At 44.0% G+C, this 17,168-nt stretch overlaps 2 protein-coding genes across 2 annotated transcripts; both read right to left on the bottom strand.

Moving 5' to 3' along the window:
- Positions 1-2,184: 2,184 nt before the first annotated feature.
- On the bottom strand, positions 2,185-6,651 carry LOC127327475 (65-kDa microtubule-associated protein 3). Its single transcript, XM_051354249.1, has 13 exons — positions 6,445-6,651; positions 6,240-6,328; positions 5,948-6,154; positions 4,760-5,008; positions 4,455-4,664; positions 4,222-4,377; positions 3,959-4,118; positions 3,635-3,786; positions 3,460-3,547; positions 3,315-3,388; positions 3,148-3,222; positions 2,828-3,062; positions 2,185-2,736 (listed from the first exon to the last, which is right to left on the bottom strand). The coding sequence occupies exons 2-13, from the start codon at positions 6,300-6,302 to the stop codon at positions 2,357-2,359; spliced, it is 2,049 nt and encodes a 682-aa protein (XP_051210209.1). The 5' UTR covers positions 6,303-6,328; positions 6,445-6,651; the 3' UTR covers positions 2,185-2,356.
- Positions 6,652-8,109: 1,458 nt separating this feature from the next.
- On the bottom strand, positions 8,110-11,730 carry LOC127327477 (ATP synthase subunit beta, mitochondrial). Its single transcript, XM_051354250.2, has 9 exons — positions 11,153-11,730; positions 10,552-10,627; positions 10,367-10,455; positions 10,132-10,249; positions 9,940-10,043; positions 9,700-9,858; positions 9,304-9,528; positions 8,914-9,225; positions 8,110-8,505 (listed from the first exon to the last, which is right to left on the bottom strand). The coding sequence occupies exons 1-9, from the start codon at positions 11,621-11,623 to the stop codon at positions 8,392-8,394; spliced, it is 1,668 nt and encodes a 555-aa protein (XP_051210210.1). The 5' UTR covers positions 11,624-11,730; the 3' UTR covers positions 8,110-8,391.
- Positions 11,731-17,168: the final 5,438 nt, after the last annotated feature.

Genomic DNA, 17,168 nt, shown 5'->3' on the forward strand with positions numbered 1-17,168 from the left:
TGATCGGGCGACAACGGTGCTTGTGCACCGTTTCCTTGTTGGAGGCGTCGCTGGTGGAGAGTTTGGATTTCAGGTGATGCCTTGGTGGTGGTTGTGCTGTTGTTGCTAGGACTGAAGTTCCGTAGCGGGACTTATTTTTCTTATTTTTCTTTTTCTTTTATTGGGTGTGTACATCCGTACTATCATTAAGGTATTGTGTTGTTGCAGAGACTGGGTGTAATTGATATCTATCGATATTAATATATTTCCTTTATCGAAAAATTTAACGGAGGACTGATCCGAAGACTAAATACATTCACCACATCATTCCAATTATCAAAATTTTGGTGCAACCTCTCACAAGTGCACACAAGTATCTTTTTCTTTTTGCGGGTAAAGTGCACACAAGTATTTGTTCAGAGTGGAATAAACTCAAAAAAGAAAGAGAAAAAGACAAACTTGCGCAGCATGTACATGAAGTACTCCCATCAAACTTTAATAACGTGACTCGTAGACCTCGTATCCGCTAAAGAACACGCTGGCGGTCTTGCAAGTGTGCGATAGTTCGAAGTTTTGCTCGAATCTCAGATCCAATTGGACTTGAGGGAACTTGTCCGCGGAGAGGACCCCGATGGCTATCTGTTGGCCAGAGCTACCAACTTTGACATAGAGTGTCCTCTTGCCGACTTCGCATTCCGCCTCTGATTCCACGAGAACAGCCTATATATAGAACAACGCATGAACTCATCAATCAATGACTTGAAACTAAGAAAATAAAGCGTAGGAGGCATAGTATGTGTAGAAGCAAACCTGAGAGATATGCAGCAGGAAGTACTCTCCAGGTTGACACTTGACCGTCTGTCCAGGCTTGACTTCTATGCCTGCGCGAATAGATATGTCAGAAAAAATCGATTTCCACTTGCCTGATTGCTCTACGGTATGATAGTTTTTCGTTTCATGACATGAAGGATTGAGATCGTGGAGGTGCTACGTACCCCAGAAGTATTTCATTGTGATCGGGCGGCGGCGAGTAGAACGCTTCCGGGGAGGCTTGGCGACGACGGTATGGTATGGTCGGTTTCCTTTGGTTCTGGCCTTCCGGTCGGTGGTCTGGCTTCAGTTTTAAGATGGAGGCCGGGAGATGTGGCCGTGGCCGTGGCCGTGTTGGGTGATCACCGTGCAGGCCTACAGGGGCTTGGGTAGACTCCTACTAGTATTAGGTCCCGGTTCCGATCCCAAGACAACAACTTGCCTACTGTGTATTTGTGTACTTCTATTACAAAGTTCATTTCTATTCCGACTCGGTGTACTTTGATTTGTGCTGCATAATCCATGGTCACATCACATGCAAAAAGACGCATCACGCTAGGCGCACCATTGGACGAGATAGGGCGGGAATGACTTCATCGGGATGTAGCGATCATCTACTGAAAAACAACATGAAGGGTTTGATTGGTTGCTGCTAGCAGCGTTTTCTTGCACTTGGGGAGATTTTCTCCCTAGAGCCATGTTCAACTGAGCCAAGTCTAAAACCATGTTGTGCATACTGATTGGTTGCTAACAATTCATTTTTCGGCTTCAAGATGAATTTTGGTGTCGCGCACGACGTTTGGTTGCGTGCGCGCAAGGATGATTTCTCGCCTCTAATCTGCATTACTAACCTAAGCAAAGTACTCAATGGTTGGCTGAGTCCAACGGTAACTGTGTTGCCGCGCATATGATCGCGTCGTTGATGTTCCACGATTGTGACTGGCGGCACCGCCGGCACCAGCTCAGCCGTGTCTAAGCACCTCACCGATTGCTGAATTGTCATTGAGCTGCAGCGATTAGGCTAGCGAGCCTCCGACAGCAACAAACAGCAGCACCCTGGCCTCATCTACTTCAATGGCGCCACGGCATAGAAGGAATCACCAATTATGTTTACTCCCGTGGACAAGGATGAGCGGGAAGCGGAGGAAACAGAGGCTGACTGGAGTGCGAATATTCCGCAACTAGTTGTGGGCAAAGTTGAAGTGCATAACAATCATCTCCATTGCCCCCAAGGCGCAGTAGAACGAGTGAAAACGCTGATACAATAATGTGTCTAATTTCACAAGTTTGTGTCACATGCAAAGCAGTTATATGGTTTATCTCGAAATCTTCAGGAAATATGCTTGTACGCATTTCCAGCATCTTGCCAGACATCTACACAAGAAGGCAGCAATGTACTCTTTACCATCAAACTATTAGAAGCATAACATGTGGCTGTAATTCAATCAAAAAAATGTGAGCTACATTGGTTTAGTCAAGCGTCTCTCGCAAGAGACACCCTGCTAGTTCTCAGTTCTCATACATTCAGCTACCTACACAATGGCTTTTCCCTGGCATCCCATGACAGTCAGGCGGCTTGTGCGGCAAGATAGGCGAGACGCCTCTCTTCGAACGAGTACTCGATGCTCTCAGGCAGAGTCAGCTCCGGCTTTTCATAGGCAAGGTAAGCAGGAGTAGCTCTTGTGGCGGTCAGAACAGGCATCATGTCCATTTGCATAGGAGCACTCACTGCGATCGGTGTCTTCGGAGCTGGTGCTGAGTATGTCTTGGGGGTCCGGTTTTCGTCTACAGTGCCACTGGAGATAGACCGCACGGGCGTCGATGGGATGCTATTTCCGAGTGCGATCTGTGTGAAGGGTTTGCGAGGAGATTCAGTCTCACCAGGAGTACTTGCTTTGAAAGATAACTTCTTGACGGGAAGACTGGGAGTGCCTAAACCTCTACCGCCTGAAAGTGTATATTTGTTTCATCAGAGACAGCATGTTCGTTGAAAATTAGAGTTGAACAATTGTATCAGCTATAGTTAAGTGAGACTTGCCAGGGGACAGAGTGCTAGTATCTTCCGTCTTCTTTGCTGCTCGGACAGATTTTGAGCGAGGTGTCACTGATTTTGGAGGTTGAGCTGCAGCTCCGCCGAGAGACACCCTCCGGTTTGCACCACCCGTGGAGTTTCCGGTTACCTTCTTCGCGCTGTGAGGCTTTGAAGGGCTGGGCTTTGATCCATAGAGTGTCTCCTGCTCAGCTTTGAACTGATCCTGAAGCTTCTTCTGGTCCTGCAATTACTTATCAGATATTATATGCAGATGAAGATAGATGCACAATAGAAAAGTGCAAAAACGTTAAGAAAAATATGAATACCCTTTGTCTCTTCTTTTCCTGCTCCTTCTCTTCGCGGACTACCATATATTCTTCAACCATCGACAAAAGTCGAACCTGAAAAGGATGCATGGTAAGAACCTTTGATAATATAGAATCAAATATTGTGTTGACTCACAAGTATAAAAGATGCAGTTGTGGGGACATACACCATCGTAAATGAACTCAGTGCCCCTTTCTTTCTCCCAAGCTGTGATTTTATTAGTTAGAGCATCCACAATTCCTGTTTCGTACAGCAAATCAGCAGCAGCAATTAAAACTAGCAAGCGGAAAAGAACTGTAACGGTGTTTCACCTGGTATCTTGTTAACCAGAACACGTGCCTTTTCAGCTCTCTTAAGCATAATATGTGCACCCCTCCCAGCATTATACCGGTTATCATCCTAACACGACATGAAGATAGGGCAATTAGCACAGTCGCTACAGAAACTGTCACATAACCTCAATCATGTCATCAAACAGAACCATACTTTGCTATAATCCTCTAGCCAAGCTTCCTCCTCACATGCATTTAGCCACCTTTCAACTCGCTCAAGAATATCCTTCCTGCTAAAAGCTTCTTCTTTAACTGTTGCAACATACGCCTCGATTTGTTCTAGCAACAGTGAGGGGTCAATAGCACCTGCAATGAAAGAAAGAAAAACAATTACTTTGGATATTGCAACATTTGACTGCATAAACAATATCAACAAACACATCAGTTTCTACCTGAATGCTGCAGAAAAGAAAATTACAGGAAAATGATCATTACTACACCCAACGCACCAGAACGTACAAGAAAGCTATAAAGGTACCTGCTTCAATGGCCTCAATGCTGAACTGAGTAGCATAATGTTCCTCTCCAGCTAAATGTGCCTGTCGGCGAAGCTCTTCTAGTTCAGTTTGCTTCTTGAGAACTAATTCCTTCATTTTGCTTGCTTTCAGCTGTTCGAGCCTCAACACCTCAGCTTCCACCTGCATCAAAGCATATCATCCCCTATAGTTTTACTATCTCAGTAGAGAATAGGAAGAAAAAAAGTAAACTAAACCAAGTTCTGTAAACAACCCACTGACTCACATAGCTCAGGAAGTCAATGGAAAGGGTGTTGGCCTCTGTTATTTCAGATTCTGAAGCAGCAATATTGCATGTTACATTCTGGAACACCTGCTGCTCTTCTATCGGTGTATCCATAAGGTTCCATAGTTCTAGCATTGTAGATGAAAGATCTTGAAGCTGCCAGAGCTAACAGGGTTAATGCCTGAAATGGGTCATATAATGGAATTTCTAGATTTGAGCTGTAAGATGCTAACCTTCTGCATCCTTTCGATTTTTATTTCGTGTAGTCTCTGTATTGCCAGTGCCAGCCTCTCAATTGTGGTGTTGCTTATGTTCCTTGGTACTTCATCTTCATCCAGACTGGGGTGTACATCAGACACTGTTTGCTTGAAGTCAATACCAAGTACTTTACATAGAGAATGTAAAGTATTCAGGCAACCCATTACTTGTTTTAGCCGTTCATTCTGCGAAATATTCAAAAAAAAAGTAGAATCAACAAATGTGCAAAACTGAAAAGGTATTCAGTGAGGAATGAAGGGCAAAAACCATGAACATAGACCTTCTCCTTTTCTAGGGACTGCAGCTCCATTCTTAACTCTTCTAGCTTTCTGCAGGATAGATCAGATTGATCCACAGGTACTTTAAAAGGGACGAAATCTGCAGGCCTTATCTCAGATGATATCCTTTTGATCTTCTCTACGGCATCAAGAATCTGGTTCCATCTTTCGACCTTTCTCTTCCTCATCTCTTCCAAATATGGGACGATTGCACTCAGTTCCTCACGTAGACCACATGCTTTCTTGTTCGACTGAAGAAATATATAATGGAAAATACGCGTTATTTGGTGTAGTGCCGATGTGAAGCTTCAAGCCTTGAAAATGAGCTACATTAACCATGCGTGCAGAGTGAACAAGTTACGTCATTATTCTCAAGCTGCAGTTTACAATTAAATTGGTACAAGCCTACCATTCTGAACCCATCAAAACTTACTTACAACTGTCTATGGAAGGATTCGTATTTCAATATCCTGGATTTTTGATTAGATGAATGAAATCAAAGAAGTAACGAAAACAAATGGCCGCTAGCGTATCTAGAGTCATCACAGATATATTCAGTATAGCTAATGTAGCATAGGTTGAGGAACTAAATGCTAGCGCCGCATTGTTCAAGGTAGAGCACAGCTACGGTGTCAATGGAACAACAGGGATTACTTTTGCATAATAACACAATGAGAAGTGGTAAAAGAATTCGAAGAACAAAATATCCTTTATATACGCTGTACTGTACACACAAGAACAGTAACAGTTGAACACAATCTTCTCTCATAAGCCTGTGCTATTTGAAGAATCAACGCAGATGGAACAGTGAGCAACCAACCTACCTAAAGGTTTAGTATCGAAAATTAACATACGAACCACCTACGGAAGAAATTCATATTCTAGTACTCTGCTTTCTCATTAGATGAATGAAATCACAGAGGCAACCAAAAAAAAAAATATGACTGCCAGTGTCCCTTGTCATCATTACAGAAATATTGAACAGAGCACCTAAGGTTGTGGAACTAAATGATGGCCACCTCTATCAAGGTAGAGCAGTGTCAAGGGAACAACAGGGTTTTACTGGGTCAAAGAATTATGTGAACAAAATTCCAAGTACTACGCGACAGTGTACACAACAGCAGAGCAGTTTTACAGTACGAACGTTTCAGCACAAGCTGGTTCTCACGGACGGAACCGACAAACCTTACCTGGCTGACGTGGACGGGCGGGTCGCCCATGGCGCAGCAGATGGCGGCGAGGTCGGCCTGGGCGTCGGCGATGGCCTGCCGCAGCTGGGCCCGGCAGCGGCTGGCCTGGTCCACCTTCCTCCGGTGGGCGTCGAGGCACTCCTGCTGGAGCTCCAGCAGCAGCCTGCCCCTCTCGGCGTCCTGCTCCCCGACCTCGTCCCAGATCACCTGGGCAGCAGAATCAACCACGAGCGATCAGACACCCGTGAATCACAACAGCGAGGAAATCCCGGAGCGACGCGCGCGCGCGTACCTGGAGCTCGCCCATGAGGGCCCCGCAGGCCGACTCCATCTGAAGGAGCTGGTGGGCGCTCATCCCGGTCCCGGCGAGGGCGGCGCGGCCTGCGAGAGGAACCAGATCGAGGGGGGTTAGGGCTCGCCTCGGGCGGTGGTAGAAGCGGCAGCAGGGTGCGTGCGGCTTCCGGTGTGCGCGATGGCGACGCTACGAGCTCACTCACCAGTGTGCAGCGCAGCGACCTGGCGTGCGGGTGGGCGGGGCGGAGACGGCGGACTGGAGCGCGCGACCGGAGAAATCGCCGGAGGGAGCGGCGGGATTGGGGGGTTGGGTGCGAGAGAGGAGGGGTTTGAAATGGGGATGGGAGGGAGGACGATTCCGGGATGGCGTTCGGGTTTCCGGATTCTCGGGGAGGAAGAAGAAACTGCTAGTGCTGACCCCTCGTTTTGAATTCACCAAGTTTTTTTTGTTTTTTTATGGGAATTCACCAAGTCTTGGGCCTCTGATTTTGCTTTCGACAGGAGGCAACGATTGGGCTTACTGGACTGTGCATCGGCTCACCTCGCTGTACGGCTACTCTCTCATCTCAAAAGAAGAAGAAAAAAGTTTGCTCAAAAAAAAAAAAAAAAAAAAAAAAAGAAGAAGAAAAATGGAGGTGGCGTTTTGCTCATAGGAGCAAATGCTCCCATTATACAAAATAATTAAATTTTAATTTTAAAATATCAAAATAGTTTGACATAAATTTTTCGTGATATTCTATGTTCGTACACAAGTTTTCGTGTAAAAAAAACCTTTTGTCTGATGTGTACAAAAAAGACAAGAAAATGTGATGTACGTAGTCGTGTTATAGCATCAAAATTTGTCTTTTTTAAAGAGGCACATAAATTTTTTATTTTTTTGAAAATTTGTGTACCAACATAAAATGTCTAGATGTACATGTAAAAATTTAGTTTAAAATTTTTTGACACTTCGAAATGTGAATTCACACAATAAAAGTAAATGCTTCTACGAACCAAAGTGCATTTCCCAAATTATATAGCTTATTTTTTTGAGAGTGGACAAATGATTGTGGCGTTTTGGAGACCGACCTACATAGTCTTGGGCTACATGAAATTGACAAAATCATATAGCTCTTTATTTTCAACCACTTCAAATTCGTGTTCTAAAGTTTTAAAAAAAGTTCGAAACAAAATTTTAGAGGTAGTCAATGATGATTGCTACAATGATGTAAAATCTCATTGCAGAATAATCTGTATTCTAGGTTACATGAAATTGACAAAATCTAACAAATTTATAGTCTTGAAATATGCACTATTTACTATAAAAAAAATCCAAATTTATTATTTTCTATAGCCTAGAATATAAATTAGTTTGTATTGAGATTTTACACCATTGTAAGCCTACATTATTACCTATCTTTAAAATTTTCATTCAGATTTTTTAAAACTTTGAAAATTGTGAGAATAAAAGGCTACATGTAGCTCGATCACCTCCGTTTGAAGTTCTCCGTGAGAAGCAAAATAAAAGGCTACATCGGTCTCCTCCGTTTCAAGTTCTCCGTGAGAAAATTATATAGTTGAGCAACTTCCGTCAAACGATTCCTCCTAGAGCTTAAGATCAGCTTTCCTAAAGCAGGTGATGCTTAAACAACTACACGAAGTTCGACAATATTTTCGATGATTTTCTCATGTTTGCAAAACTAATAAACAATACTAGAGACACCACATAGATTTACCACATAGACAATATTTTCCAAGCTTGAAAAACCAATAAACCATACTAGGAGACACGATGTTTGACATTGCTTCCGTTGAATTTTCTATGTTATAACTTATGGCATACTAGACAACACGATGTAGAAAACGTAGCAGAATTTGGAGCCACAACATAAAAAACATGACCAAGCATAACTAAACCATAAATTCCTGATCTGTTTGGATTTCTGCATTACAAAGGGCACGATTTTTCAAAGCCGAGTACTTTTGCTGTGCAGACAAAATCAATGTCACTGCAGTTGCTTATTGCGAGTAAAGTGGAGTAAGAAAGAACAAAAACAAGGATCCCTCAGCAGAAGATGGCACTCCTGCTTGTGAGCACGTCCCACTCGAGCCAACAGCTGAAATCCAAAAATTTAACTTGTACAGGGTGTAACAATGGAAGGTGCATCTCATTATGAAGCATTCTCCTTGGCGATCTTCTCAGCCTTGGCAATGACTTCCTCGATGCCTCCAACCATGTAGAATGCCTGCTCGGAGAGGTCATCGTACTTGCCATCCAACACACCCTGCACATTTCACCCAGACATTTAGTAAAGTGCATTCACACATGTGTAAATAAACTCAGCAGTCATAAGGAGTAAAAGAGTACAAGTGTTATTCTTAAACAAGCAAACTGCATGCAAACGAGTGTCTAAAGCTGTATTTAAAAGGAACAGATCAGAAGTTCAGAAAAGGCTTATAGAGGGCAGTTCTTAAACAGGCAATTGAATGCACAAGTGCCTGAAAGCTGCAGCAGAAAATGAGCACAAGGAATAGAAGTTGAGAAAAACTATACTTGCTTTTAACTTTGTGCTGTGTCAGTATTGCAAGGGTTGTCAACAATTTTACAGCAATAAATTCTCAGGAGCAGAACACTACTAGGGCAGTGATAATATTAATCCAGAACAACTACTATGATTTTAAAAACAATTTACCTGGAAACTTTCAACACCCTCCTTCAGCTCCACGTACTTCCCTGGTGCACCAGTGAAAACCTCAGCAACATGGAAAGGCTGGCTCAGGAACCGCTGGATCTTCCTTGCACGAGCGACAGTCAACTTGTCATCCTCACTGAGCTCATCCATACCCAGAATGGCAATAATATCCTGGAGATTCTTGTAGTTCTGCAGAACCTTCTGGACACCACGAGCAGTGTTGTAGTGGTCCATACCCAGCACGTGGGGGGAGAGCATTCTGGATGTTGAATCCAAAGGATCAACCGCGGGATAAATACCAAGCTCAGAAATCTGCACAGGTAGCTCATTAGTCAAGGCACATGATATGTGCAATACAAAATTACATTGTACTAGGGCAGGAGGACAGACCTGTCGCGACAACACAGTTGTAGCGTCAAGATGGGCAAAGGTGGTAGCAGGTGCAGGATCCGTCAAGTCATCAGCAGGCACGTAAATAGCCTGGACAGATGTAATAGAACCCTTCTTTGTCGTCGTAATCCTCTCTTGCAGTCCTCCAAGATCAGTAGCAAGAGTTGGTTGGTATCCCACAGCAGATGGGATACGTCCAAGAAGAGCAGACACCTCAGAGTTAGCCTGCAATAGTGATAAAACAGGAAGAGTGAGATATTGTAGCATGTGGATTCCATTAGTAAAACAAAAAAGAAAATATAGTTTAACATGAGTAATATCCTACAGGGTTATAAGCCTTTCATGCACAAAATATAATATGCTGAGTTGGCAGAAGAAATGTTCTGCGGAAATTACCTGGGTGAAGCGGAAAATGTTGTCGATAAATAGAAGCACATCTTGCCCCTCAGCGTCACGGAAATGTTCCGCAACAGTCAAACCAGTCAGACCAACACGGGCACGAGCACCCGGGGGCTCGTTCATTTGCCCGTAGACAAGAGCGCACTTGCTTTCACTCTGCCACAAAAATCATTATAAGACAGGATAACTTGCATATATGAACTTCACAATTGAAATTTCGAAACCCGTAACAATTACCTGCTTGTCACCCAGCTTAATGACACCACTTTCAATCATCTCCCTGTACAGGTCATTACCTTCACGGGTACGTTCACCAACACCAGCGAACACAGAGAAACCACCTAACGTAAACAAATAAGGCAGTTACAATCAGTAAACCATAGGAAGCAGGTAAAACAATATCAACAATGAACACTGTAGAATACCAACCATGGGCCTTGGCAACATTGTTGATCAGCTCCATGATAAGGACGGTTTTACCGACTCCTGCACCACCGAAAAGACCAATTTTCCCACCCCTTTGGTAAGGTGCAAGCAAATCCACGACCTGTCAGATAAAAAAAAACATTGTACTACAGTTAACACCCATTACATAACACCAAGCTGCATTCAAAGAGCACATGAAATATCCAAAGGTGCTCAAATAGATTGTGAAATAGAATACCTTAATTCCAGTAACAAGAATTTGCTGCTCTGTGGCTTGCTCAACAAAAGCAGGGGCCTCACGATGGATAGGAAGGTAGTGGTTTGTGCCTACGAGATAGAAATGTGACAAAAGTATTACACATGAGTACACAACTCCTCCATAAATATGTACAAGAAACGCACATCAAGAAATATGTCACTTACTTATGTCACCCTTGTGGTCAATCGGCTCACCAATAACGTTAATGATACGTCCAAGAGTGGCCCTCCCAACAGGAACCTATGGAAGAAGGATAGCTTTCAAGTCAACCCAATGAAGCACACAACAGGTGAGAATCATTCAACTTGTGGGGAAAAACACAATGAATGTAAGCCTATGAACAATCAAGCATATACACGCAGAGGTTACTGCAGCAGACTGTAAAACGAACCCATTATTAAGCATTAAGGACACATAAGCAAATTTTCTAATCTTAACTAAGCAACGCTTGCATATGGATCACTGTGATAAACAGCCTTATATTAATAAGCAACTGGTGGCTACAAGCATATAGAACATCACAGCAGATCCTACGGAGAACATCACAACGTTTAACTATTCATATACACATCCTACGGAGAAAAACATGACAAGCCATCAATCAACGTATCTGTAAACCAAACATGAAGGATCGGGTATATCTCAACACAACACGTGCTAGTTGGATTGTGTACATCCAGATCAAATCTAGCGCCGCCAGATCTACATTTGGGCAGATCGAGCACCGTACGAAATGCAGCATCGGAAACGGGGAGGAGGCCTTACAGTGATTGGCGATCCGGTGTTGAGGACCTTCTGTCCGCGTACGAGCCCCTCAGTCCCGTCCATGGCGATGGTGCGCACGACGTTCTCGCCGAGATGCTGCGCGACCTCGAGCACGAGGCGGATGCTGTTGTCGAGGACCTCGAGCGCGGTGAGGATGGGCGGGAGGCCCTCGTCGAAGCGCACGTCGACGACGGCGCCGATGACCTGGCAGACCTGGCCGACGGAGCCGGCGCCGGTGAACTCGTCGGTGATCTTGCCGCCGACGTACTTCTCGGAGGTGGGCGGGAGCTTGTCGGCGGGCGCCTCGGCGGCGGCCGCGGCGGAGGTAGCGTAGGTGGCGGCGCGGTTGAAGAGGTAGCCGGCCGGGGAGGGGCGGTGGAGCGGGGCCGCGCGCGGGCGCGGCGACGGGGAGGCCCCGCGCACCCGCGAGGCCGATCGGAGGAGCGAGGAGAGGGCCCGGCGCGTCGCCATGGCCCGAGATCGCCGGGGGCGCGGGCTGGATCTAGGGTTGGACTTTGTGCGCGAGGTTGCGGCGGCACCGCTGGGTGGGAGGGGGAGGGAGAGGAGTGGGGTGGGGAGAGGGCGTAGGGGATTAAAGTGGGGTGTTGATATCGAAGTGCGGAATGGGGGTGTGGGGTGGGGAGGTAGACTCGGTCCACTTGGGCCGCCCGGGAAGCCCGTTGGTCGCTCGCTCGCGGGGGGCTCTCGCCCTAGCTGGTGTATGGCGCCGGTCCACTGAACTCGTGGGTGTCTGATTCGGAATGGTTTTCATTCGTAGCTTCATTTTGCAGCTGGGATGGTGGAATATGTTCCTATTTTGCCTTTTCCTCAAAAAAAAAAATTTTGTTCCTATTTTGCCTTCGCTGCCATTTGGTAAACTGTTATTTGCATTTTATTTATTCTTGCGCCGAATTCTCCGTTGATGCTCGATCGGGTCTAATGATAGAGGTTTCTTCAATGTTTTGTTTTAAGTACTATTACATATGCATATGGAAGCATAAGTACAAAAAATTTAATGTTTTCAGCGTAATTTCTCATTTTTCGGAAAGTGCATGCCATTCTTTTACGGGAAAGACTAAACTGGATATTCTCTTCTGACGTACCTTTTCGAAGAGTATGAGTAATATCTCCTTCAATAATATCAAACCCAGTCATAGAACGTTTTTAATCTTATATGACAACCTAGGTTGCAGAGCATATCGCTTATTTTTATGGAAAAAAACAGAGTATGTTCCATCAAACCCTATATACAAATATCATCCATATTAGTAAGAACTATGAGAACAAAACAGAGTGTGTTCCATCAAACCCTATATACACGTATCCTCCATATTAGTAATAATATGCACATGCATTATGTTTTAACATTTGTGGTTCAATTTTTTTTGAAATTATGTGGCATTTGACTATGTTGTAGAGAAAGCCAAATACTTTCGGGTCCGCCGGATATGTGGCATCTGCTCTAACGCCACCCTAAAACAGTCCCATAAAACCCTGACCCCTTTGTCCCGTTCTCCTTGCATTGCCGTTCCCATTTTTTGCTTTCTCCTCGTTTTTCGTCGTTGAAGATCCATATTTGAAACCGTCCATCCTTACTCCCCAAGCGTAAATACCTTGTGCTCGTGGATGTCCTCCTTTTAGCTCCCGCGACAAGCGCATCGGTTGCCAGCGTTGTGTTACCACCATTGATGCACCGCCATTGATGCAGATTTGATAGAGACCTAGAATCAGTAGGGGTTAGGCTAGAATAAGAAGGGTGTGCAAAAGAATGAATCTCCGGGCATTGAAATTGGTCCCGTCATCTGAGTCGGCTAGCTTTTCTCGCTGCAATTACAGTATTTGTTGCCAACTTTAAGACATCTTTGCACTAAACTTTTTTAGTTCCATGGCACTCATTATGCACTATCTTTTTCATGATGTAGCATATGAGAGAGTTTTCTTTCTATTGGTAGAACCTTTAACATATAATTTTACTGTGTTACTGTTCGTGTTTAGTAAACTACATACTCATCATGTTGACGTTAAAATATAATATTCGACGTTATACATTTCTAACGTCTGTTATTTCAATATACAATTATTCTTATATATAAGGATTTGTATTTTATGAATTATCTTAGTTCCCAAAATATATATCTGGATCCAAATGTGATCGAACAAAAAGACATGTAATCATATTAACCTCATATTAATTTGTGCCAATATAGACGTATTGTACTGTAAATGTAGTGTTTCTTTTTCTTTTTTGTATCTTGTATATTTATCTATGGGGTTCTAGATCACATGGGTCAATAATATCATGATATTAGTTTGTAGAAGATGATTGGCTAATGTAGTTATGTGGAAATGATTTTTCCTCATATCCTCTCTTCCAACACTCAACTATTGGTATTGTTTCCGTATTTTTTGTTTGTTCTCATAATCAAATCTTAATATCCAACGAGGAGGTAGTCATCCATTGAACGTACACCTCTCTCTCACACACTTCATCCCCACTACTTATAAAAGAGTGAACATTTGCATAACATTTGATCTTAGCCTTCCATTAGATCTGACAATCAAATACTCTCTAAAAAAGACATTCTCGTATTGCACGACCGCCCCCATTTAAGTTTTACATGTATGCTCGGTAGTTTTCCTAGAATACACGTTCGCATCTCATGCCAAACGAAACGCAAAACAACCTCTCTCCTCGTGTAAAACTGATAAAAATATTCATATCAACGTATGCAAGAATTGGGGGTCAAAATGTCGAGCCCCAACAAACCTCATAGGCTCCTATATATAAATTTGACACGCAGCTAACTATATCTGCTTGGATGGCCTTTTTCTTACAATTGAGATTCTAATTCATCATGTTGTACAATCCACCATAATCGTGAGCTCTGCACACTTTAACGTGCATGCAATAGGAAGGGGTGGAGGAAACGAGATTACAACAGAAGAGTTGAACTCACTAAACTTGGTGGTAAAGGCTTGCATATTTGTTCTCCCCGATACAGGAAAATAAATCATAATCAACACTCAATTGTCGAAAGCTAGCATCTCATGGGTTTCGAAAGAACTTCAAGCCGGAATTTGTACCAAACAGTACATGATTTTCGCACAGCAACAAGACATAGTAGCAAGCAGAACTACCACCACCACCAGGTTGGTGAAGACATTGGGTATTTTTACACAATGTCTGCTAGGACGGTGGCGCATGCACATGAACTAATAGATCGGGCCGCACTGTGCTTTGCGTGATCCTCGCCGTCCGCAAGCGTCACCGCCAAAAATCCTCTGCGGCCGAAGCTCGTCATTTTGTTTGTTAGACGTGGCTCGCCATAAAGCCCCTGCCACTCGTGTGTCGTTACCTCCTTCCCCTTGATGACGCCCTCCTGGCCGAGCGGTGCCACAGACGGTAGCCCTAGAGGTGGAGGGACGGAGAGGAGAGGTGCAATCCGCAGGCGTGTGGCGTTGAGTGTGAAAGAACACGGATGTCGCCTAGAGGGGGGTGAATAGGCGGTTTAAAACTTTTACGAGATGGGCTTAACAAATGCGGAATAAAACTTGCATTTACTTTGTCAAGCCCAAAGTCTATATACTATGGTTCGCCTATATGCACCAACAACTTATGCTAAGCAATATAAGCAACTAGGTGATAGCAAGATATATAACTTCAAGCACGATGGCTATCACAAAGTAAAGTGCATAAGTAAATAGCTCGGGTATAGAGATAACCGAGGCACGCGGGAGATGATGATTTATCCCGAAGTTCACACTCTTGCGAGTGCTAATCTCCGTTGGAGAGGTGCGGTGGCTTAGTGCTCCGGAACGCCACAAAAGGCCTCACCTTGAGGTGTGGTAGCTCGATGCACACCAACGCCACAAAGCTCTCACCCTAAGATGAGGTACTCACACCACACACCTAGCGCCACGAAGGCGCCTCACCTTATTCTCCGGTGACCCTCGCCACAAAGGCCTAGGTCACGGTTCCACTAAGGGATTTCCTTCGAGGCGGAAACCGGGCCTTACACAAAGTTTGGGGCACGCATCCACAACTTAATTGGAGGCTCCCAAGAAATCGCCACAAAGGCCTCAAATCCGTCTAGGGTTCCAAGAACCCAAGAGTAACAACTTTCTTGCTTTCACTTCCATGAATCACCGTGGAGAACTCAAACCGATGCACCAAATGCAATGGCAAGAACACCACAAAGATGCTCAAGTCCTTCTCTCTCAAATTCCACCAAAGCTAAAAAAGCTATTGGAGGAATAAGAGAGGAAGAACCAAAATAAGAACACAAAGGACTCCAAGTTTCTCCAACATCTAGATCTAGGTGGTTCCTCTCACAAAGAGATGGATTTGATTGGTGAAGATGTAGATCTAGATCTCCTCTCTCTTTTCCCTCAAGAATATGCAAGAATCATGGGTGGAATCAAGAACTAGGGCAAGCTTTGAAGGACAACAATGGAGGAGAGAGAGTGAGTGAACCAACCAGCCCAAGGAGGAAGAAGGGGGTCTTATATACCCCCTCCCAACGAAATATGACCGTTTGGGACCTCCCAGGCCGGATTATCCTCCCCCCGAAAATCGCCCCTGGACTCGGGCCGGATATTTCATCCGGGCCGGATTATCCGCCCCCCCCCCCCCCCAAAAAAAAAAACTAGTAGAAACATCAAATTGAAACAGGCATAACTTTAGCATTCGGACTCCGATTTTGATGATCTTGGGCTCGTTTTGAAGCTAGGAACAAGCTCTACAAGATCATGCAGGGAACCATCATAGTCCAACAAGGGAGGATATAAATAAATTATGAAAGGTTTGACCTATCTAAAAAAGACATGCCGGTAAAACCTCCAACCTCGAAAATGCAACAAGTTGCCCGTGCAAAAACCATTCTCGATAAAACTAGAGCTTGCCATGATAATAAGCATAAGATCTAAAACATCACATGGATAAGATCCAAATAACAACCAGGAAAGATGATGCAAGGATGCAAATTTTGAGCTCTCCGAAGGATACGATCGAGTTACTCACTCGAGAGCCCTCTTAATAGTACGGCAACTAAATTATAAACTGGTCTCCAACTACACTATGAGATCGATGAGAAAGAAATCCTATCAAGACCAAACCTTAATCTTGCGCATTCCACTTGAGCTCTATGATGACGGTCTTGACGCAACAAGATGGAATGCCTTTCTTGATTGTGTTTGCTTGATGAAGTCATGTGAATTGCTCCCCATACTCCACTATGGGAGAGCTTCTTCTTCGGTGCATCTTCACATATCCATGATCGCCATATGGATGACAAGCTTCAAGCAAATGATCTATTTTAGATGGCTCGTTTTGAACTTGTACTTCATTTCTTCATTCTTCATCGTTGATGCCTTGAAGTTAAACTGAGGGCTCACTTCATCTTCAAGACATACTTGACACTTGATCTTCTTCATTTGCTTCTTAATGCAATATTGAAGCCAACATATGGTTAAAGTATTGCCTATGGAGAACTCCTAAAAATATAACTCAATGCAAACATTAGTCCACAGGGATTGTCATTAATTACCAAAACAACACATGGGGGCTCCATGCACTTCCAATCTCCCCCATTTTAGTAATTGATGCCAATCTCTTTGAGAGGGTTTATATAAGGAATTTATGTAACAAACAAGTTGAATACATAGAGCAAACTCCTCCATAATATATGCATGTGTGAATGAACTTGAATTTCATGGCATACATTGGCATTCAAAGCCTAGTGAAGCTTCCTCTAAATATTCAACTATGCAAAGCAACAAGATGCAATGCAAGAAAGGTGCATGCTTAAGCATAAAGCGAAGACATAACCAAATTGCCTTAAGCCCTCCAAACTTTTCCCCCATTGGCACCAATTGCCGAAATGGGTTAAAAATTTAGAAGGCCAAGATAGTGAGAGTTCCTCCATACCGTGTTCATTTCTCATAATTTGAGTGGACTCAAATGCACGTATCCAATGACGAATATTCGTAAGAAATCATACTATAGAGAGGATCAAAG

This window comes from Lolium perenne, chromosome 1 (genome assembly GCF_019359855.2).
Source record: "Lolium perenne isolate Kyuss_39 chromosome 1, Kyuss_2.0, whole genome shotgun sequence".
Lineage (NCBI taxonomy): Eukaryota > Viridiplantae > Streptophyta > Magnoliopsida > Poales > Poaceae > Lolium > Lolium perenne.